The sequence below is a fragment of the Eleutherodactylus coqui genome, chromosome 9 (assembly GCF_035609145.1).
Source record: "Eleutherodactylus coqui strain aEleCoq1 chromosome 9, aEleCoq1.hap1, whole genome shotgun sequence".
Taxonomy (NCBI): Eukaryota; Metazoa; Chordata; class Amphibia; order Anura; family Eleutherodactylidae; genus Eleutherodactylus; species Eleutherodactylus coqui.
The window spans coordinates 51,192,099-51,215,850 of record NC_089845.1 but is presented as its reverse complement, the minus strand read 5'-3'; the positions used below and the strand labels follow the sequence as shown (position 1 = coordinate 51,215,850).

Below are 23,752 nucleotides of genomic sequence, written 5' to 3'. Positions count from 1 at the left end.
TTCTCCGCGCTCCCCCTCTCTTCTCCCTTTCCATTCTCCGCGCTCCCCCTCTCTTCTCCCTTTCCATTCTCCGCGCTCCCCCTCTCTTCTCCCTTTCCATTCTCCGCGCTCCCCCTCTCTTCTCCCTTTCCATTCTCCGCGCTCCCCCTCTCTTCTCCCTTTCCATTCTCCGCGCTCCCCCTCTCTTCTCCCTTTCCATTCTCCGCGCTCCCCCTCTCTTCTCCCTTTCCATTCTCCGCGCTCCCCTTCTCCTCTCTTTTTATCCCTTTTCCTCTTGTCCTTTCTATTCAGCATTTCAAGGATTATGTTTTGGGACAGCATTCATTCAGTCAGCTCACCAATACAATTATTTGATAGCACCAACTATTTGCAAATGTCATATTAAGTTTATTAATCTAAGCAAACTGAATACGATATTAAGCAGCTTTGGCTCACAAGCCACAAGGGCCAGTGCGTGCTTCACTGTAAAGAGTGTCCAGATAATAACATATGGTTCTTACTAATGTAAACATTGCTGAAACGCAGCCAACACTGGGGAAAATAATGAAACCCTCTTTTGGCAACCGGCAGTCATTTTCAGTGCTTGCAGTTAATCCAGCAGCCGCTCCAAGATTGGAGTCATTTCATCAGAGCTTTAAATGTCCTGAAACTAGTCTGGAACGAGGAGTGCTTGTAGCTGTGATAGAGGAACAGCAGTTCTATCAGTCACTGCGTGGCCGTGGATCATGGGATGGACAAACCCCATACAGACAGCGATACGGCCTACCTGACCACGCACATTAACAGGCTTATCAGATGCATCAGCAGCAGCTGCAGATTTGTTCATCATGATCCGTTAACAAAAATAAAAATGAGCATGTTAAGGGAAATGTATTGCACACAGTATAATATATATATATATATATATATATATATATATGTATATATATATATATATATATATACATTTCTATAAAGAGTCTGACATTGATTTGCAGGAATGCTGCCTTCCAATAGATGGCACTGCAGAGGAATTGTCCCATCTTCTTTATTTGCAAAATTCACGTAGATAATCCAAAATGGGAACTTGTTTGACTTTGCTCCAAATGTGCCTGTGAGCACACGGAGTTGCTGGAGCGTCTGGATTCACAGCCATATAAAGAATTTTATCCCATTAAAATGTTTGAAGAGTTTATTAAAACAAGAGCAATGCAAGCATCAAAATGCACCAACAAGAAGGCTTGGCTGTGCCAATAACCACACAGATGTGCCAAAATGAAATGGCTTTTCTGACTGCACTCAAAATTTACCTCCGAGGCTGAGAAATTGCGCAATAAAACTACCATAAATTCGGCAGATACATAGCGAGCCCTATAAATGTGCAACCCCATTACCTATGCTATTTAGATCATGTTTTACTTGGTTTTCTGACCTTCAGCCTCATAAGTGTGCCAAAAGCATCCAACACGGACGCCACTCCCGCATTTGTAAATAAAAAAAAAAAAAAGGCAGATAAAATTCTTAATTTTTTCTTTCCTTATGGCACAAATATTTTGTAAATATGTTGTAAAAATAGTGCACCTTTATTCCGGCATAAATGACACCACAAATCTAGCAGAGAAGGCTTGGTTATTGTTATGCCTCTCTATATTGCTTGAGCTTGAAGCATGGCTTGGACGTATCTACAGGTAGTACCTCTATTGGCCTATGTAGTAACAGGTAGGCGAGTTGATTGAGTTAAATTGGGGGTTTATTGTCCTGGCACCCATCCATCATCTAGAGATGCTGCTGTGCACATGGTTGGGCTGTTTCATCAGAGTGCGGTAGTGCGGCTATTTGTGTATTATAGAATACCCCCTGATAATCCCTATTCTCTCCATTGGTGTAACATGTAGGGTTACTTTGAAGTAGATCCATATATGTATTTGATACTAATTTGTGGGCAAGGTATTAATAGGGTGATAATAGGGACCAGTCTTCAAGATCGTGGGTGCACCCTTCTAAGGGCGATCACCCTGCTGTTGGGGGCATTATAGGGTCATCCATAGGGTAAGTGCCCGCGTGCTTATCTGATCAATCTACTGTTTATGTTTAATATGGATGAAAAGGAACTTGTTAGATGACTATACAACTGGTAAAAAGAAGTCTGGTAGATGACGATACAGCCTTCCTGTATTTTGGGTGGTTCATGAGTATCATACGTTTGGCTCTAGTCTCACTTGGACTAGATATTATGCTGCACTGTTATCCTTTTGATAGCTATCTATAATAATATCTGTTCATTATGTTAAGCTTTATTAGGATGATGGTTGTTTACATCTGTATCCCTACCTTTCTAGGTTGTTTAATATAATATATTATATATCTAGGGTTCGTATACATATTTTTTTCATGGTAGTACAAACTCATTTTTTAATTTAATTTTTTTTTGTGGGTCAGTGTATTTTTAATGGTATTTAATTAAGTGTCTTGTATAGTAGTTTTCTTATGTTAGAACCATCAGTGTTTGCTACAAACATACTAGATAAGACTTCAGAAAACTAATACAGAGAAATGCGAACAACCGTAAATAACTTGGGTGCTTTTTCTATGGAGGTTAATATGAATGATGACTTTGTGAGGAACCCTATGAAGTGTGAGACAACATATTTTGGTAGGTGGTAAGCCATAACTGTCCATTTCGGTCTTCCCATATAAACATTGGTACAGCTTGTACTATATGCGTCCTAAAGGCAAGCAACTTTTCAGGCAAACCTACACTACCGGTCAAAAGTTTTAGAACGCTTTAATTTTTCCAGTTTTTATTGATTATTTACAGTTTAAAGTCTCAAATGTACTTTAAAATGAAAGCATAGAACAAATAAGTTTAAGAGGAATAAAAATAATGGATTAACCTTGTTTCACTAAACTAAATTTAGATTTATGACTATTCAAAGTAGCCACCTCTAGCAGATATAACAGCTACAATTGCATTCAGATATTCAGAAATTTCCAACATTGTTGCAGAAGTTCCCACAAATGTGCTGCACTTGTAGCTTGCTTTCCCCCTTCTGTCCAGTTCATCCCAGACCAGCTCAATAGGGTTTAATTCTGGAGACTGTGCAGGCCATTCCATACTGTGAAGCCTACCTGCTTCTTTCTTTCTTAAGTTGTTCTGACATAACTGAGAAGTATGTTTTGGATCATATGAACTCCTATTCAACTAGGCGGACACCAGAGGGAATTGCATGATGTATCAAAATGCTGTGGTAGCCCTTTTTGTCCAGTGTGCAAATCACACTGTGCAAGTTGCCAATTCTGGATCAAAAGAGGCCCAGACCATCACACTTTGACAATTGGTGTCCCACACTAGGGAATTATCCTTTCACCTATTCAACAGCATACAAAAACCCTGCCTGATGTACCAAGGATGTCAAATTTGGATTAATCGGTCCATAAGACCATCTTCCACTCTTGAGTAGACCACTGGAGGTACTACTTGGCTCAGCCAAGTCTTTTTCTTATTTTGCAGTCTTAGCAGTGGCTTTCTTACATAGACTCTACCTGTCATACCTGCAGATAGAAGTCTTCTCTTCACAGTTGAAATGGAAACTTGTTTATATTTTGCTGCATTAATCGCTGCTTAAAGGGTTTGTGCTGGGAGGCGCCGATCATGCAAACTGTTGACTTTCAAAAACTTGTCACCTAATTTGTAGTGACCTTTGGTCTGCTAGACCTCTTCCTGTCAGCTTCCTCCAGTTTCAAGTGCCTTTTGATGGTATAGGAAACTGCATTGACTGTCACCATGGCTTTTCTTAGCAACTTCTCTGTAAAACAGACCTACATTTCTAAGGGTTATAATTGTCTATCTGTTGTCTTTGGTTAATTGCCTTTTTTCTTGCCATTATGATAACAATGTGATCCTATCCTTAAGAGCAAAACTGTCCAAATCCTAGAGTAGAGGTTGTTGTAATGCAGTCTGTTCCAACACTGGTTAAATAGAATCAGAGGGTTTGAAAGTAATCTACAAACGTTGAGACACCAGTAGGAGTAGTTTGCACCCAATTTCAAACCATAATTTGCTTTCTGTGCTGAAGAGCTGCTGTCCTTGATATATTTCAGGGGTAATTGAATGTCTGTTGTTTTAATTCCTACCTATCCATAAAGACAGTGATAATAGTCCCTTTATCCTCGCTGTTACATGGATGGCATGTACGTGCTATAGGAGTCTGTTTATTGGTATTTTTAACCATTTTTTATCAATCTTTTATTATTCGCTGTTTTCATGCAAAGTGCTTTTTCAAAAGTAGTTTGGTATCTGTATGTATTTAGCTATATGTAGTAATGTCGTATTTTGACACCACATAAAACTATTTACTTGCATACAGATAATTAAAAGGAGGCATCAAAAGCCAGGCATGTAGATGGAATATATTGGTTTATTACCGAGTCAGCTATCATCAGTCTATAAAATCAACTGAATTGTATTAGCGTGTTACACTTATAATCCAGTTAGTTTTAACCCTTTGCAATCCAATTTTGGATTCAGGGTTTCCTAGGGGGATTTCTCTTTCTGCCATTATACAATGGCACCATCTGCTGGCTAGAGCCAGTACTGCGATATGTGACATGTTGGAGAGGCCCCCCGACAACAGAGTGGCCAGTAATATACAGTAAGAATACCCTGCCGGACGTCTTCCAACATCAGAGCTGTACAGCCTTCAATCAGAATGTCTTTAGTCATCAGACAGTGGATTGGAAAGGGTTAAAAGCCATTTGGAGAAATGCTTATGATATGTTAACAGGCAGCATGTGGCACGTATACAAATAGTTGTTACTTTTGTCTCATGTTTAGGTTCTCCTGCATTACCAACTAGCATGGCGTACTTTGGAAGCTCTCATGATGAAGAAGATATTGAAGATGATGATCTAGAATTTGAGGTGACAAAATCGACCACCACTAACACTTCATCCTCATGCCACTCTACACCTCGGAAGGGCAAAACGCGGAAGCATATTACCAATGGACATGGTTAGTATATAAGTGGCACCTTGGTGTTTGTCCTTCTGTTTTTCAGATTCAATTACTTAATTGAAACTACTTTACAATTACAGTATTAGACTCTGATCACATCTGAGTCGGAGGCGGCTTCACAAACTGGCCCCAAAATCTTGGCTGAAATGCCGCAGCATGCTGCACTATTTAGTACATGGCAATGCCAGAGGACATAATGGGAGCCAAATAGACACTAATCTAGACAGTGGGGTCCTCCATTGCCTTCAGTCATAATATGGATCTGCATTTTCTTTTCCTGCTGCTAGGTGCATATGTACAAGGGGCTGCTGATAAGTCTTTGGCTTTACCCAGAAAGAAATGAGATAGGAAGATGAAACTTTACATTTATTCCACATACTCTCCACTGATGCCAACACACTTCTTACATCGGGATTCCAAGTTCTGTAAGCCTTGCAAAAAGAAGAATTTCGGTTGTGCCTCAAACCAGTCATCTGTAGCAGCCATGGAATCAGAAATGGTTTGACATTTGGTACCCTTGAGGTGTTTGTTCAGGTTTGGAAACAGATGATAGTCAGAGGGAGCTAGATCTGGTGAATAAGGTGGGTGGTCAACCAGCTGGAAGCCTAGCTCCACCAGTTTTGCCGTGGTCGCTTGTGCAGTGTGAGCGGAGGCATTGTCCTGCAGGAACAAGATTCCTTTGGACAGCTTGCCGCGCCTTTTGGCTTTCAGAGCTGCCTTCAATTGGTCCAAAAGTTCAATGCAATACCTTACATTGATGGTGGAACCATTTTGCAGGTAGTCCACTAGCAGCCTGCCCTCCTTATCCCAGAACACAGACGCCATCACCTTAGTGGCTTATTCTTGCACCCTAAAGTTCTTTGGGTGAGGAGAACCACTGTGCCTCCACTCTTTTGACTGCTCCTTGGTTTCAGGGTCATACAAATAAATCCAGGTCTCATCCATAGTGACCGGTCAATCCAGAAAGTTCCTATCAGTCCGGAAACGCTGACAAACGAACCAGAAAGTTTTCCCTCACATGCTTTTCTGATCTGTTGTCAAACATTTGGGGACCCGCTTTGCAGAAAGCTTCTTCATGTTCAAATGTTCCGCATCATTGGTGCTGAAGTGGCCCGTTTTAAATTTGGCAACCCAGTTCCTAACTAGAATATGAAGGGCATTGATCCCCCAATTTCTGCGACGTATCACCATGAATATCCTTCGGTGACTTTCCTTGCAGAAACAAGAATTTTATCACTCCTCTGCTCTCATTTTCGGTGAATATCGCCTTAGCTTCCACCATTTTTGTTTTCCCGCGTGCCTAGATCGCTGTTGCCATAAGCTACAAACACAAAATTTTGAAAACATCTATTAGACACATAAGGCTTTCATGTGATGTAACATGTGTTACCATAGAAACAAAAAAAAGAACACAAAGCCAAAGACTTATAGGAGCCCCTCATATTGCAAAAGATTAACTAAAATGTACTGGAATACCCCCACTCCCTGCTATTGATTCATATAGTACTTTAACAGCGACACGCTATTTATTCTGTGATCAGTAGATGGGTTTCCGAATATACTGTGAATGGCCATTTAGCCCCAGATGGTTTTGATCAACCCACGTTAAATCCAGTTAGACACTTATGCGATCTCCTCTGATGAGGATGGTGTGTTTATGTGTAGATACAGACAAATAGGGGGACATTTGAATGTTTTTACACGTGTATCATATTTATAATTATCTGTATAGTACATGTAAAAAGATGTCGACGGATGCTAGGTATAAATTGAAGAACTCTTTTGAAATGGTAAAATGCTGTACGCTTGCACAGTTGGGATGTAGCACATCATTTGTTGTGCACCAAATGACTCCTTTTATGTTACTGACTTATTCTGATCTGTTGTCCATTTAAGCCGTTAAGGACAAAGCATAGTAAATTTATGGAGCTTCGTCCTGGGCTTTAATCCCAACCAATGGTCAAAAAAAAAAAAGATGCCGGGAGTAAAGCTCCTGCAATGTAGTCAGGAGCAGGTTGAGTCCTTGGCTGTTGGTCACAATTGAAGCCCCGGAGGAGAAGGCAGAAGATTTCTCTTTTCACTACATAGGACTTAAAATGCTATACACTGAAGCGAGAAAGCGGAAGTGTCACTTCTACTATGCGACTCAGCAATCATGTGTCTGCTGGGTGTACCCTGCCGCAGCAGAGCTGCAGGATCCTAGCAGACCCAGATAAGCTCTGCAAGTGAATGATGGCACTGCGTCATGCTCTTATGCATGCCCTGATTATAGTGCAAAAGTGTACTGTCCACCCAGAGGTCTTGTATGACATCATAGGGGACATGTATGTTACAAAAATAAGTTAAACGAAAACATTATATATATATATATATATATATATATATATATATATATATATATATATATATATATATATATATATATATAAAATATGCCCTCCGTAATCCCAAACTATACGAACTATATATCAAGATGTCCCAAACAAAATGAGGAACTCATTCCTGTGCTTGATTCCTAAAATTAGTATATTTATGTTTAAATAAACTATAAGTTAAAAAAAAAATATTTGGGGTGGGGTGGAGAGGGGGCGGGAGCTCAGTGCACTGCTCCCGTCCCACCTACTCCTCCAGAAGAAAGGGACAGCGTATATCGCCCGCGCGTGAAAACCCCTCTGATATATACACAACTGAATAAGTCCTAAGGCTGGGTCCACATGGAGCTGATATGCTGTAGAATGTCTGCAGTGGACAGATTAACAGCGAAAAGTCTGGGAGCAGTGGCGCCTGGTTGGGAATCGCTTCTCTAAATCTTAAGAAAGAAAGTTGTCATGCTCCGTCACATGCATATTATGGTATTATTTTTCCTTAATAGTAGTGTTTCTAGGATATCTGTGACTGCATGGGGACTTCTTGTTCCACTTTTCTCCCCAAGTCTTTGCCAAAGGCATGAGACTTGGGGAAAAAAACTTATTGATACTCTGGTTTTTAAAAAACAAAACAAAACCGCATCTAAATTGCACTGTGTGAAGAAGTCCTAAAGCATAATTGACCTCCTAAAGTTTCCCCCTACCTGTAAATTTGTGTCTAAAGCAGCATTTTAAGCCCCATTTGCATGCAAAGATGATTGCTCAAAATTCGTTCAAACGATAGCTTGAATGACAGTTTGAGCGATCATTTTGCATCAACTATTTTACATTTGCATGCAAATGAGCCTCCCTTCACTGTTCTGCTGCCGGACAGCAGCTGAATACAATGTTATCAGCGCTCCCATGGATAATCACAGCGTGCAGTACCTGTTATCAACTGCCCCACTGAACCATGGTTTTTATGCTGAACTAAAGATCATCGTTCAGCAGAAAAGCAAACGATGGTAGCATTTATGTGCAACGATTATCGCTCAAAAGACATCGTTTGAACAAATTTTGAGCGATAATCGTTGCATGTAAATGGGGCTTAAGAGATTCCCCACTTAAGTACTTATGAGAGTGTGTTGTATGTATGCGTCATGGTAGCTTTCGTGTTAAACGCCTGCATCTAGTTGATAGTGCTTTGTGGTTTAACTGTTGGAGTTCTGTCATTGCCACAAGACAAGATAGACAGAAAGCTGTGAATTATCACTGCTATCTTCAGGTTTCATCTCTAGTGACAGAACGCCAACACAGAAACATCTTTTTACAAATACTGCATAGATTCAGCTGTAGATGTTGGGCAATCTTGGGGGCCCTAATAACTCCATAGTAGTGATGACATGAAATGCTATATTTATGGAAATATCTGCTCCAGTGTAAAGGTCCTTGGCATCTTAGTTGCAGAAGGACTTAACAAGGACCTGATGGATAATCTGTGCTGTTTGTGTGCCAGGAGTCTGTAATTTAGCTATAAAAGCACAGTGAATAATAGCGTCAGCACTTTATAGTTAGTAAACTACATACACGCATTGTTACTACTCAGCTGGCAAGAAGGGCTGCCAACATCATTCCTTAAAGGGCCTCTGTCATCACTACATAAACTACATTATGGGGCTCAAGGTTGAGGGGATGGGGGGGTCTGGGGAGCTGAGCTGGAGGGTCCTAGCAGACCCAGATCAGCTCTGACAGTAACTACTGACACTACAGCGGGATGTCGTCCCCTGTAACTGGGGCTCCTATGGATGCGCCTCCGATGAATGCCCCAGTTACAGGGAAAAAGTGTGAAATTTAAAAAAAAAAAGAATGTGAATGGCTCTTGGAGGTCTTATATAAGATCCTGGGGGACAAAGATGTTACAAAAAAATTACAGAGTAAAGGCTTACTCACACAAGCGTTGGCGTTTTTATGTGCGCCCCCGGTGCTGTAAAAATGCGTGAACGGGCGCACAAATCTGCCGTTTGTGCACCCATGTAGATGGCCTGGCGCATATATGCCGAGCCTGGATTGCTGTCGGGTGGGGGACAACAGTTTAGCTCTGCTAAATTGCCTACCCCCTTTTCGCCCCCTCACCGGCTCTTGGGAAGGGAAGGGGGCAGAGCGGGAGTTAATGTGCTAATTTCCCGCCCCCTTTCCGCCTTTTTTCGGCTGCCAGCAATGGGGGTTGCAACTGGCTCCCACCCCATCCCCACCCATTGCAAACAGCCGGCAAGGGGTGGGAGTTTAGTGGACATGCCGCTAAACTCCCTATCACCTCCCTTCTCTGGCAGATGTCATAGGCTCCCATAAGAGTCCATGGCAGCGGCCATATTCCGGCCGGGAAAGATAGTTCCTGAACTATCTTTCCTGACTGGCGCAAAATCGCCCGTCTGATCTGATGCATTGGAATCCACTGCATCAGATGGTAGCGTATATTGGCCGGCTGTGAAAGCAGCAGCTGATATACACCCGTGTGAATAAAGCCTAAAATAGGAATATAAAGAAAACCATCCAGCGCCAACGTCAATCTAAACCGTCGCCATATGTGCCATGTAATCAGAGACTGTACAAATTATAGATTTAAAATATCCAAAACAAAATGAGAAACCCATTTATGTACTTTATTTCAGCATAAATATACAAATTTTAAAAACTACATTTTTTTTTTCAATACTTTTTTTTTTTTCCCTAATAAAACTGTAAAACAGATAAAACATTCAGTGAAAAAAGAAATCATAATAATAAAAAAAAAACTATTTTGGAAGCTGAAAAAAAATCAAGCCGTAAAACAAGCACTCGTAGGATGCTGTATGACCTACATCAATGGATCTCTCCATACTCACTAGACTTATGGGCAACCACAGAGCGCCATATAATGGCCCCTCCCCTCGTGAACAAGGGGTGCAGAGACCTGTGTGAGAGGGGCGGGGGTTACTTTGTGGGAATCTCAAAAGTTTATTATGTGGTCACTCAACGCGGTCTGTGTGTCTAGAGCGCCTTCCTGTTGGCTCACCATAGTATAGAAGTATACAGACACGGAGACTTCCTCTAGGCTGCATACTTCTTGTTAGTTATAGAAAAAATGTGCAGAATAATATGGCATCATCCTGCCCTTAACTGTATGTACTAACCCAAATAGTCGCGCTACAGTCAGCAGCTGGCATGACTAACGAGTCGTTGGGGTGTATACTTTCAGGGCAATCATCCACTTTTTTTCTATGCATAACAGAACATGACCTCAGTCTTTGTTTTGTACTTATTCGCGTTCCTTTCGGACTACTACTCCGTTGGTTGGTTATTAAATGTCATGTACAAGGCTGGCAGATGGAGACCTTGGCCAGAGAGTCAGTGCTTCCTCATGCATATGTCCGCTTATGCTGATATTGCTGATCTCAGATGTACTCTTCTCAATGTGTAAAACCATCTCAATATACCAAAAAAATATATAATATATATTTAGAATGTATTTGTGTGTGTATGCGTATATATATAGTGTGTGTGTGTGTGTGTGTGTGTGTGTGTGTGTGTGTGTGTGTGTGTGTGTGTGTGTGTGTGTGTGTGTGTGTGTGTGTGTATATATATATATATATATCTATAGTTTTTTTAATTTTATTTTTTTATATATCTCCCAAGGAATAAAATACCTTTTGTATTGTAAACATTTGCCCAGAATGTGATCCCAGTAGGCATTGTGGGGCGCAGGGCTGAGTGTGGCGCGCCTGCTTGTGTTGGGCAGCGTACTGCCAGCTGCGGAGATGTCTGGGGTTTCTGCATGTTTGGCTTCTCCTTCTCCTGTCCCAGAACTAATTAGATGACCTAATGATGGTTCTCTGACAGTGATGGAGATGTATTTGTACAGCTGTATGTGCATCGCTCGCTATCTTAATATCCATATTTTTTCTATCCGGATCTACTTTGGCACAGCCTGTATGTATAAAATCTCATTAGTGTCTTGAAATGATTCCACGCTTTGGCTGCATGCTGTTCAGCTGATCTCCTGCCTGTTTAAACTATGCTGAAGGCTTCATTCCTCCTCTCGCTGTGACCTCGCTTGAGCTCTCCCCAGCCTCCCACTTGATAGTTGTTGTAGGAATAGAGGCGCTGCCCTATTTGTATGGTGGCATATAGAAGCTGGGTTGGTTTTATTCTCTTAAACTATTGGTATGCTCCGTTTTTCTGCAAACTATTCCTTCTGCTCGCACACGTTATAATCACATCAATCTAGTCAGGATGAAAATAGTAAAAAATAAGTAATATGGCTTCAAATAACAGCCCGTGGAGCTGTCCAGAGTTCCTTCGGAGTGCCGTTTTTCAGCATGTCAGGTGGAGCCGTTGGATGGGAAGCGTAAATTAGCATCCAAACAAAGTGTGAATGTAGCCTTATATTATTCGTACTGCCCTGAAAGTTACTCTTTTCTCCAAGGAGGTCTTCGAAAAGAAGACATTTTGCTCAGAACAGTGGGGCTAACTGTACAATTTAATTACATTTCACAGAAATATTTGAATAGTCACTCTTATTTTTTAACCCCTTAAAAACCACAGGGTTAAGACCCTTTTTTAGAGATTTTACTTTACTTTTTATTTTTGTGGCCTGCCAAAATAATTTTTGCAGCAGTTTCTTTTTTGTCACATAGGGCTATCTGTTTGTCTCTTTTAAGAAGGACTTAACAAGGACCGGATGGATAATCTGTGCTGTTTGTGTGCCAGGAGTCTGCAATTTAGCTATAAAAGCACACAGTGAATAATAGCATCAGCACTTTATAGTTAGTAAACTACATACACGCATTGTTACTACTCAGCTGGCAAGAAGGGCTGCCAACATCATTCCTTAAAGGGCCTCTGTCATCACTACATAAACTACATTATGGGGCGCAAAGTTGAGTGGATGGGGATCTGGGGAGCTGAGCTGGAGGGTCCTAGCAGACCCAGATCAGCTCTACTCTACTATACAGTAACTACTGACACTACAGCAGGATGTTGTCCCCTGTAACTGGGGCTCCTCTGGATGCTGCTCCTATGGATGCGCCAGTTACAGGGGAAAAGTGTGGAAAAAAAAAAACAAAATAGAAAAATATAATGTGACTGACTCTTGGAGGTCTTATATAACATCCTGGGGGACATAGATGTCAAGAAAAAAAAGTTACAAAAATAAGTTAAAAAATTACAGATTAAAATAAAGATATAAAAAAGAAAACCATTCAGCACCAGCGTCAATCTAAACTTTCGCCATATGAGCCATGTAAGCCGAGACTATACAATTTTATATATCTAAATAAGAAATCCATTTTTGTACTTTTATTTAGCATAACTATACTAATTTTAAAAATAAACTATAACCTTTATAGTGCCGGATCTGGCACATAGTTGACTCGAGCAATGGTAGATAGCCTCCAATGACTCAAAATGTTCCCCAATAGTGTGGCATGCTGCGCTATGTCATCAGAGATCCGGTGGCAGATCTCTGCGGGAGCCTCCGTCGCAGGTGTGAATGTGGTCTTGGATTCATGTCTACAGATCCTGAAGCAGTTGTCAAATGTGATATATGTGATCACTTTAAGACACGTATAACCTATGAATGCATATTGTATATTACAATCGCTGTGATGGAATGCAGAGAACCAGCGCAAAATAACATAAATCTGCAGTTGTGTGTTATATATTAACGTTTATCTTTAAATGTTGTTACTTTGTAGTTTTTAATGGGTCTTGCAAATCATCGAAGTACAAAGAAAATTCTCACAGACACAAAAGCAAATGGGTCACACCAAGGAAAGAGAGGAAAGAGAGGAAAGAGAGGAAAGAGAAGAAAAGCTATCACAAAGCTGAGATCCGGAGAGAGTCTGCCGCTGCTAATCACCAACCTGCTTCTATCACGGGCTCACATGCCAAAGGGCTCGCTGCTAACAACCACCACAGTCATCTTAGATCGGCTCAGGATTTAAGGAAACAGGTAAACCTTATGCCCAACTGCTTAAAGAAATAATAACCTCTACTACATCTTACAAAGAATTAAAGGGTCACTCTGGCGAAAACACATTTTTCCATCCTTGCCCCCACCTCAATTTATTGCTGTCACACTCTGGAAGTTTCCTCTGTGTATGACAGCCACTTCCATGTAGTACAGCCCCCTGACTGATACTTATCAGGCATCATGTTGAAAGTGAGATTCTTTTACTTTCACTTTCAAATCTATCCCACGATGCATCGGCATAGCGTTAGCCAGGCGCTATACTATTTCTGCCTGCTGGGGGGACAGTCTCATTATCATAACTTTCTATATTCACCTGAACAAGCTACAGGCCATAAGTATATAATGAGGAGGATAAGCTGTGAACTTCTCTATTATACCTGTGTGACCATCATTGGTAACTGGGACAGGAATGTCTGTGTCCCCCTCTAAGCAGTTTATGTGGTAGGTCCATGCAATAGCAGCACACATACTAAAAACCTGACTAGTTCCAGACAGCATTACGCCAAGTAGATCCGAGCTGGTCAGAACAGAGATCACATGACCATCTGAGGAGACAGAGGCCAGGATGGAGACTCAAATAGATAGGAATAACTAACCACGATAATACTAGCCCCACTTATGTATACTGGGAAGTAGCTACATTATGAATAAATGAATGGAAAAAAAAATGAGTGGCCCTTTAATTTTTATTTTTTTTGTGTGGGGGGGGGGGGGGGAGGAGGGGGTTATACTTGTATCTTGTAATTGACAAAATATATTTTGTACCTGGGAAGAAGTCTCCACTCTACTGATACAGGACAAATCGTCTAGAGCTCCAGACTTGGTGGCACCTCAGGCCATGGTAACGTATGTGGAAATCCTGGGGAGTATTTGTTACCAGTGATATTCTAAGCCTGGCTCCCGGGTTCTTGTGAGTATTGCCAGTTAGGGAAATTCTGCACTCTAAAGGCAGATTCCTAAAAAAAGCAACGTAGTAGGACAAATAGAGATCATCAACCTATCCACAGAGTCTGTTCTACTGGCTTAATCTGTCTACAGCTGCGTGGCGTGCCGCAGAGCATTCTGCACTCTCCCCTCGCTGCACACATCAGACCCTCTCAGTCTTCCCACTCTTCATCCACCTCCCGGCTGCAGGTCTGGGGTACATTCACACGGGGGCAGTTTGGATGCGGTAAAATGCACATGGGTTTTTTAACATGGTTTTTACCACTTCCAAACATGAATGCACCTTTCTAGTCATTGAAATCTCTGATGTATCCTAAAGCGCAGCCGCCTTATAACACACGTGTTAATGGCCTTCTTAGGTCACAGCATCCCTGATTCATAGAATACAGAGGCAGAATGGATTTGTCCAACATTTTCTAAAACTAGTCAAAATCAAATCTCAAAGCTAACAAACCCAATCGCCAGTCTAATAGCCAGTGAATAAGTCACTGGCTATTAGACTGTCAGTTTGTGAATGACTGAATCTCAAACAGGGGGACCAATTTTGTTAAAGGGGCTGTCTGGTTAAATATTCAGTTTATAAAATTAGAACCAAATGAATAAAAACTCTATTTAGCCGACCTGCAGGGCTGCAGCCCCGCAAATATCTTGCTCTCCGTTGACAATAGTAGTCAGGTGACCACTGACTGCCAATCAGAGGCCACAGCGTCCATACCCATTCTCCTGACATCAGTGCTCACAAGCGGGGTGCCATGATGCCAGGAGTTTGGGACAGTGATGCTACAGCTTCTGATTAGTAGGCTGCAGTCACGTGACTTGCACTGCTAATAGAGCCCGGGAGAATGACGGGGCCACAGCGCTGGATCACTGGTGCTGAGGACTGATAAGTAGCGGTCCTTTTTATCCTTTTTACTCATTTTAAAACCTGAGTTTGTAACAGGACAATTCCTTTAAGATCTTATAAGATGATAGAAAACATGCTATGCCATTAGGTTAGGAGTGTACAGATGGCTGAGTGATAGTTACTTAGCCAAAAATAACATATAAGGTGACTTCTAATGACAACTGAGAGAGAAAATAATAGCAGCTTAGCGAAAAAAATACTATATTTTGGCATATACCTGAAACAACCTGATCCTCAATCCCATGTAGAAGTAAAAAAAAAATAAAGGGGGCAACATTCATCGTCAAAGCTTGGAAGAAGGTCTGATGGAAACCAGAAGGGTGTTTGGGTGGAAAAAAATGTGTGATTTTGAAGTTGGGTGCTGCCCTTCTTTTTTTTTTTTTTTTAAACTTGTGAGCCATTATTACAATTGCATGTTAGCGGCCCGGTAAGATGATTGTGGTTGATTACTTGCTTTTTTTCTAGGCTGCCCTTAAATCAAATAGTTGCTCTACTTTTCTTGATTCATTAATACGACCCTTGCTCTTACATGCTATGCAGGGTATGCTTGTTGGCATCAGTTGGCAACCCGATCTGCACTGCACACACATCCTAATACCCGTCAGTCTCAGTGCTGTTAGCATAACTAGTTACTGGATTGTCAATGCCAAGAAGGAGCATGCTTTCATTCTTAATGGATTGCCCGTAGTAATTAAAGGTAAGGTATGGTAATGAGGGAAAGTAATGTAGTGAACTTATGCGTGACCAAATGTTAAAGTCATGGGAACAAGGCCTAAGTGGCATGCTCCGGGTTCATAGCATGCTCCATTTGCAGATTATTCCTGTCCGTGTGAATGGGGTTTTAAAAACCGTATCCATATGTACTCAACTATACTGCAATTCACTGCTGATGTGGAGTGCAAGTCTGGAGCATCTGAACTCGCTGTTGGCGTCTACCATATTACTAAAGGCTGCATTCACACATGATTTTTTTCTTGCAGTTTTTCTGTTATTAAAACCTTCAGTGGCACGCCCGGAAAATCTCTGGGCCTTGCTGCACTGACCATGCAATTAAACCCTGAAAGATTTCTGTGGACAGCTCTAGTGCTGAAATGTGCAGAGCACTGAGCTGTCATCTGAAATCTTCCGGGATTTTTACTGCATACTCACTCAGCGCAGTAAACCCCGGAGATTTTCCTGCCATTATACCTACTGTCAAAGTAGTACAGTACTTTCAAATACTTGTGAGATTAAATTGCATTGTTGCTTGTTAAAAACCTGCCCTGTGAGGCATGACATGGTAATAATAAACCTGCTACTGAAGGGGTTAAGGACAGATTCACACAGATTTTAATGGGTTTGTTCACATGCACGTGCGCAATTCCGTTGCACAAAAAAAAGCAGCGTGTTCTATTATCCTGCATATTTGCGCAGGAAAATAGAGCATATAAAACTAATTGGGCTAATTGGGTGTTTCAATGTTCGGAACTGTGGTTGCGAGATTTTTTGCGTATGCAGATTCGCACAAAAATAACAATAAAAACTGCAGTAGCATGCGTAGAAGCACAACGCAAATATACATACCCTTGTGTGAATCTGGCCTAAATAGCGCATCAAAAAACTGCATGCACTTTTTTTTTTTTCTCTTCTTTATGCGGTTTTAAACCCAAATCAAAAATGTGATCTGTAAACGCAGCCATACAAGCTAACACAGCCTGGCAAGCTACGCAGTGTTTACTTACTAGTCTATGTAAAATGGTCTGAAGGTCTCGCTCACACGTTTACCAGGGCTTACTGTGCATGTATCACCCGCACGGGGAGCGCACAGCAGTACACAATAATCTACGTATTGCTGTGTGCCGAAAGATCGCCCTACGCTATGGCCCCCTGCACACGGGTGGAAATTCCGTGGCGGGATTTCCCGCAGAATTTGTGCCCGCCTGCACAGGATTGCATCAGATAACACAACCCTAGGCAGACGGCCGTGATTTGCCCGCATGAAAACACACGCAGAATTGTCAGTGGGGACCGGCCGGCTCCTCTGCGCATGCGCTGGCTGCCCGGCAGCCAGCACATAGCAGAGAATGAAGACGCCGGGAGCGGGTAAGCCGCAGCCTCTGCAGGGGCATGGGACTGCATCCTGCTGCGAGATCCGACCCGGCCTTCTGCAGGCGGCCTATCTTAGCATGTTGGGTCTTTCTTTGCGCACGCATTTTACATGCTGTATGTAATGTAAAGTGTGTTTACTGCGTATTACATGTGTGTAATCTGCGATAAAAACGCATGTGTGAGAGAGCCCTAAGATGCTTTATATACATTGTTTATGGCATTAATCACATTAATACCATATATACTCGAGTATAAGCCTAGTTTTTTAGCACATTTTTTATGCTAAAAAAGCCACCCTCGGCTTATACTTGAGTGAGGTAAAAACAGAAAAAAAACAACAAAAAAAGCCCCAAAATACTCACCTTCCAGCCTGTGTCTGTGTCCCTGGCACGATTGTCTCCCCGGCAGTGCGGCAAGCTGCTTGAGAATTCTCCCCGCTGTCATCTTCCTGCTCAGTTTGAATTCTTCTGCCGTCAGCGCTGTGTAGGTAAGCGCTGTGATTGGATCGAGCGCCAGCCAATCACAGCTGGTGCTCGATCATTCACAGCCATTCAGTGAATGACCTCACTGAATGGTTGTGATTGGATTATCGAGCGCCGGCTGTGATTGGTTGGCGCTCGATCCAATCACAGCGCTTACTTACACAGCGCTGACGGTGGGGGAATTAAAAACCGAGCAGAGAGATGAGAGCGGGGTAGGTCTGAAGCAGCTTGCCGCAGCCCCCGAGGGGGCCATCGCGTCGGGGACACAGACGCCGGCTGGGAGGTGAGTATTGCGGGGTTTTTTTTACCTAGTATATAGTCGAGTCTAGCTCGGCTTACACTCGAGTCAATAAGTTTTTGTGGTAAAACTTATTGACTCGGCTTATACTCGGGTCAGCTAATACTCCAGTATATACAGTAATTTATATTTATTGGTCATTTGAATAGAAACTCTATGAATATACATTGTGTCATTTACCCTCCTTCCCGTTAATTCATCTTTAATTATATGGACATCAGAAATGTCTACCCAGATCTCAGCGGGGACTCTGCTTCCAACAGCTGTAACCTTTTCCTTGCTGGAAAAGTTGAAGACCAGTTTCAGTGTTTTCCTGGGAAGGAAGTGAGAGGATTGAGGATAAAGCTCCTACATGGCCTCACTACCTGCTTACATAGCTTGTGTCTCACTTAAACATCCTCGTTAATTACTAACACGCTCTCATTCATTTGTTGAGGTGCTTCTTACATTTTTTTTCTTTTCAGTTTGAAACTTTTGACTTTTTTGGTTTCTTTTTATCCCCAGAGAGAAGGTTGGAATTTATTAATTAATTTTTTGGCCAAAATGTCCCTCTGAGGTTATCTGAGACCATATAGAACTGAAGAAAGTAGCACATGTGATCGGTTCATTTGCTTAACTTGGTCTGAAACTCTGTACATGGAAACCAGATTTGTAAGCGCACTATGTATGCATACAGATATAATATTTTCTTTGCATTGTAGATTCATATTGAAGAAATGAAAACTGTGAAGGAACACACATGGAATAAAGTGGTAAACAAAAAAAAAGTTAAAACAGAATGTTTTTTATATTTTAGATTCTTCTATCATTGAAGCCCCCTTTTGCTTTAATGACAAATTTGCGCACTCTTGCATTCTCTCAATGAGCTTCGTGAGGTCGTCACCTGGAATGGTTTCCAGAGATGCTGAGTACTTGTTAGCTGCTTTTCCTTCACTATGTAGTCCAACTCGCCCCAAATCTCATTTGAGCTTTAGTTGGGTTGTTGTGGAGGCCATGTCATGTAACACAGCACTCCATCACTCTCCTCCTTAGCTTACATAGCCCGGAGGTGTGCTTGAGGGTCATTGTTCTGTTGAAAAATAAACGATGGGCCCACTAAGCGCAAACCAGATGTGATGGCATGCCGCTCACAGAAGCTCACACAGAAACGTCACTGGTGACGCACCGGCTCTGTTCTGCACATGCGCAGCTGTGCGACAGCCGGCACAGAGCAGAGCGAGACAGCGGGAGAAGGTGAGCGCTGGGTCTCTGCAGGGGCACGGGTCGCATTCTGCTGCGAAAATTCTCACAGCAGGATCCGCCCCGGCTGTCTGCAGGAGTCCTAAACTTGAGGATGCCTTCAAAGTTCTTGAAACTTTCTGGATTGACTGACCTTCATGTATTAAATAAATGATGGACTATTGTTTTTCTTTACTTAGTTGAGTGGTTCTTGCCATAATGTGGATTATAACAGTAGTTGAAAAGGGCTAAACACTTTATGGGACCGTGTACCAACCCTACGTCTTCTGCACGACACAGCTGATGGCCTTAAACACGTTAAGGCTATGTTAACACACGGTGGACATGCTGCAGAGCATTTCTACATCAAAAACGGATCCTCATCTGATTTCTGCTTGCCACCCCTCACCCCTCATGGTCAGCAGCCCCCCAATGCAGCATACGAAGCAACCGTCACATCCCTCACCCAGCAATGGCTACCAAGGGCTTGCGACCACCAGTCAGCCGATGCACCCACTTCCACATCACCGGATTGGCAGCTGCAGCGCTTAGTAACAGCTGTCAAATGGGGGCTGCTGATCGCGAGGAGACAGGAGCAGCAGGCCAATATCCGCTGTGGATTTGCAGCTGATTTCGAGACAAAATCCATACCAATATTTTTGATGTGGAAATTATGCCAATTTTGCCATGGAATTTTCTGCTGTGGAAACTCGGCAGCATTTGCGATACATGTGGACGTACCCTAAGATGCCAAGAAATCACACAAATTAACTCTTGACAAGGCATACCTGTCAATTGAAAACCATTCGAGGTGACGACCCCATGAAGCTGGTTGAGAGAATGCCAAGAGTGCACAAGGCTGTCATCACAGCAATAGGGGGTTGGTTTACAGAATCTAAAATATAAAACATATTCTTGTGTTTTTGTTTACTATCTAATTCCATGTGTGTTCATAGTTTATGTCTTCAATATGAATCTACAATGTAGAAAATAAAAAAGGTAGAAAAAGCATGAGGTGGTGTGTCCAAACCCTTGACTGGTCCACCATGCATGTAGGCTCGTCAGACAAACCCTTGACTGGTCCACCGTGCGTGTAGGCTCGTCAGACAAACCCTTGACTGGTCCACCGTGCGTGTAGGCTCGTCAGACAAACCCTTGACTGGTCCACCGTGCGTGTAGGCTCGTCAGACAAACCCTTGACTGGTCCACCGTGCGTGTAGGCTCGTCAGACAAACCCTTGACTGGTCCACCGTGCATGTAGGCTAGTCAGACAAACCCTTGACTGGTCCACCGTGCGTGTAGGCTCGTCAGACAATTGACTGGTCCACCGTGCATGTAGGCTAGTCAGACAAACCCTTGACTGGTCCACCGTGCGTGTAGGCTCGTCAGACAAACCCTTGACTGGTCCACCGTTTGTGTAGGCTCGACAGACTTACAGCAATTTTGTTAAGATCTTTAAAGTTACATAGTAATAAATGTCAGCATGCTTCCCGGCTAATAGTGAGACAGTCTGGCATGTATTAGTAGTGGAGACAGACACACTTAATTATAAGTTGTCAGACTGTTGGAAATGTCTCCTTGCTGCCAGGTCTAAAACAAAATAGGGGTGCCTTTACTATTTTGTATCTCCTCTTCAATCGCCTTTGGCTAAAGATGAACTTTACAGATCACATTTTTCTAGGCAAAAACTGTAATCAAATTACAGAATTCATGCTCAAAACTTCACCGTCTAGTGCTGAATAAACTATTAAATAGTTCATTAGTGTATTTACTACTTGTTCCAGATGCCTAGTAGTATATTATTATACTAAGTTGTATAGTATAGCTCCCCTGCTCGGATTATATATAAAACTTTGTAACGTCTGCTTGGAAAACTAAACCCATGCCAAGATTCCCATGCCTAGGACAAAGTCTTTGCACAGGTAAGGTATCTGTTCTTAAGGAAAGCACCTAGAAGTGTGAGGAAACCCTGAGAAGGTGAGAGAAGAGTAAGGCCCCCTGTCCACGGCCGAGGCAGAATATCGCTATCGGGGAAGGAGTGGGAGGCCCTGACAGGTCTTCGAGATGGGCCTATCTGATATATAGGCTCACCGCGAAGAATCGTGGCAATCGCAGCATGCCGAAAGTTAAACCCCGCGAGCTATCGAATCGCTATCATTATCTGCTCATGGATGCCGCCACTGTGCTTTCCATAGCAACTAGAGATGAGCGAACGTACTCGGATAAGCACTACTCGTCCGAGTAATGTGCCTTATCCGAGTACCGCTGTACTCGTGCTGAAAGATTCGGGATGCTCCGCTGCTGACAGGTGAGTCGCAGCGGGGAGCGGGGCAGAGCGGGCGGGAGAGAAGGAGAGAAAGATCTCCCCTCCGTTCCTCCCCGCTCTCCCCTGCAGCTCCCCGCTCCGCAGCGCGTCCCGAATCTTTCAGCACGAGTACAGCGGTACTCGGATAAGGCACATTACTCGGACGAGTAGTGCTTATCCGAGTACGTTCGCTCATCTCTAATAGCAACCCTATGGAAAGCTTCACACAGTGTGATCCGCCGACCATTTATCGCCCGAGGATCATCGCCTGTGGACAGGCAGCCTTAGAAGGCCAATCATTCTCCTTCCATTTTTCCAATTTGCATAGGAAAGAGTCTAACTAAAAACGAAGAAGTCACTGTTCAGGGGGCTATAGTTGTACAGCAGTGTCTCCCAAACTCCAGTCCTCACGGACCCCAACAGGTCGTGTTTTCAGGATATCCTATAGAGAGAACACCTTTGCCAATGTCTGAGGCACTGACAATAATTACATCACCTGTGCAACACCAAGGAAATTCTGAAAACCCGATCTGTTGGGGATCATGAAGACTGGAGTTGGGAAACACTGGTGTACACAATCGAAAGAAACTGCCAGTGTAGCACTTGCTGTTCCTGTAGAGAAGCGTGTTACTACCTGATCTGTATATCCAGAAATTCATGGTAAATACAAATGACGGCATTACAGTTTGGCTAAGTATGAAGGGTCAAAGGTCTCAGACTGTGGGAGGCCATATCCATGAACAAACGTATGACGTTTTCTTGGTTCGTGTTTTACTTCATTTGTTACTGGTTTAATATTGTAATTCATGGCATTTCAATTCTCACAATTTTCCAGGTTTCCAAGGTGAATGGAATAACTCGGTTATCATCGAGTTCTAATGCAGTCGGTGCCAAAAAGACGAGAGAAACAAGACCTTCACCGTCCAAAACTGTGAAGTATACTGCAACGGTGACCAAGGGAACTGTCATATACACCAAAGCCAAGAAAGAACTGGATAAGGCAACCAAACTGAATCACAACAAAACCAGTTCATCTATTCACCACACAAACTCAGGGACCACAGAAAGCAGCAATGCAAAAACTCGTAAACAGGTGCTATCTCTTACCACATCCAAGCCCAACTGTGCCACTGGTATTAGCTGTGTCAAGGTGAATGGCAAGTTGAACAAAAAGACTTGCGTTAGGGAAGAGGGGCGGCAGCTAAGGGAGGGACTGCGTAACTCAAAAAGACGTCTGGAGGAGGCAAACCACCCCAACAAGACACAGCCTTTGGTAAAAAAAATGAAAGTTTCAACCAGCTTGCCAGAGGTTAGAAGCAAGAGGCTTGCTGTGGAGAAACAGGTGCTTAATGGACATGTCAAGAAAGATGTGCCAGAGAAGGTGCTGGAGAGAAACAGGCCAAAGCGGGCCTCTGCAGCCAAGAGCACACTAACTACACAAACCCGCAGTAAGACGGAAGATGCTGGCTGTGAAAATCGTTCTACCTCGCAGACTGATTCCTTGCACAAATCTGTGGACTCCATAAAACCTGAAAAAATTGCGGAGAGGGCCAGGTGCGTAGACATGTGTGAGATTCCTGTCCTTCGACCCTCTGCCAAGGAGTTTCATGACCCATTGATCTATATTGAGTCCATCCGAGCCAGAGTGGAGAAATATGGGATGTGCACGGTGATCCCCCCAGCGGACTGGAGACCGGAGTGCAAGCTGAATGAAGAAATGCGCTTTGTGACGCAAAACCAACACATCCACAAGCTGGGTCGACGCTGGGGTCCCAATGTGCAGCGGTTAGCCTGCATTAAAAAGCACCTCAAATCTCAGGGCATCATCATGGAAGAGCTTCCTCTAATAGGTGAGGGTATAACTAAAGCTGCCTGGGACATTGTGTCCGTGCTGCTTCACATACTGGGTTTCTCTCCAAAAGCAGAAGCATCGGGGAAGCAGATTGGATGTGTCCCAAACTTCTGTTTCTGCTAATGTCCTTCTTTTGTTCTCTATAGGAACCTTATAGGCTTTGGTGTCCCCTATAATTTTAGGGAATTTCCTGCACTTCTGTTTCTTCTCTCTACATTAGCTTTCTGGTGTAGTTCCTCTGTAGAAGTCAAGAAATGTCTATACGTTCTATTTCGGAAACCTAAGCTTCTGAAATGAGCGCACATCATGTGC

The 23,752-nt window shown here is 42.8% G+C and overlaps 1 protein-coding gene across 2 annotated transcripts in view; it reads left to right on the top strand.

Annotated features, from left to right (window-relative positions):
* JARID2 (jumonji and AT-rich interaction domain containing 2) overlaps window positions 1-23,752 on the top strand; it is a 167,615-nt gene that overhangs the window by 97,943 nt on the left and 45,920 nt on the right. For both annotated transcript variants that reach the window (XM_066579388.1, XM_066579389.1), the window contains exons 5-7: window positions 4,814-4,990; window positions 13,071-13,327; window positions 22,424-23,438. In XM_066579388.1, coding sequence (XP_066435485.1) covers window positions 4,814-4,990; window positions 13,071-13,327; window positions 22,424-23,438 — 1,449 coding nt within the window. The remainder of the gene's footprint in view (window positions 1-4,813; window positions 4,991-13,070; window positions 13,328-22,423; window positions 23,439-23,752) is intronic.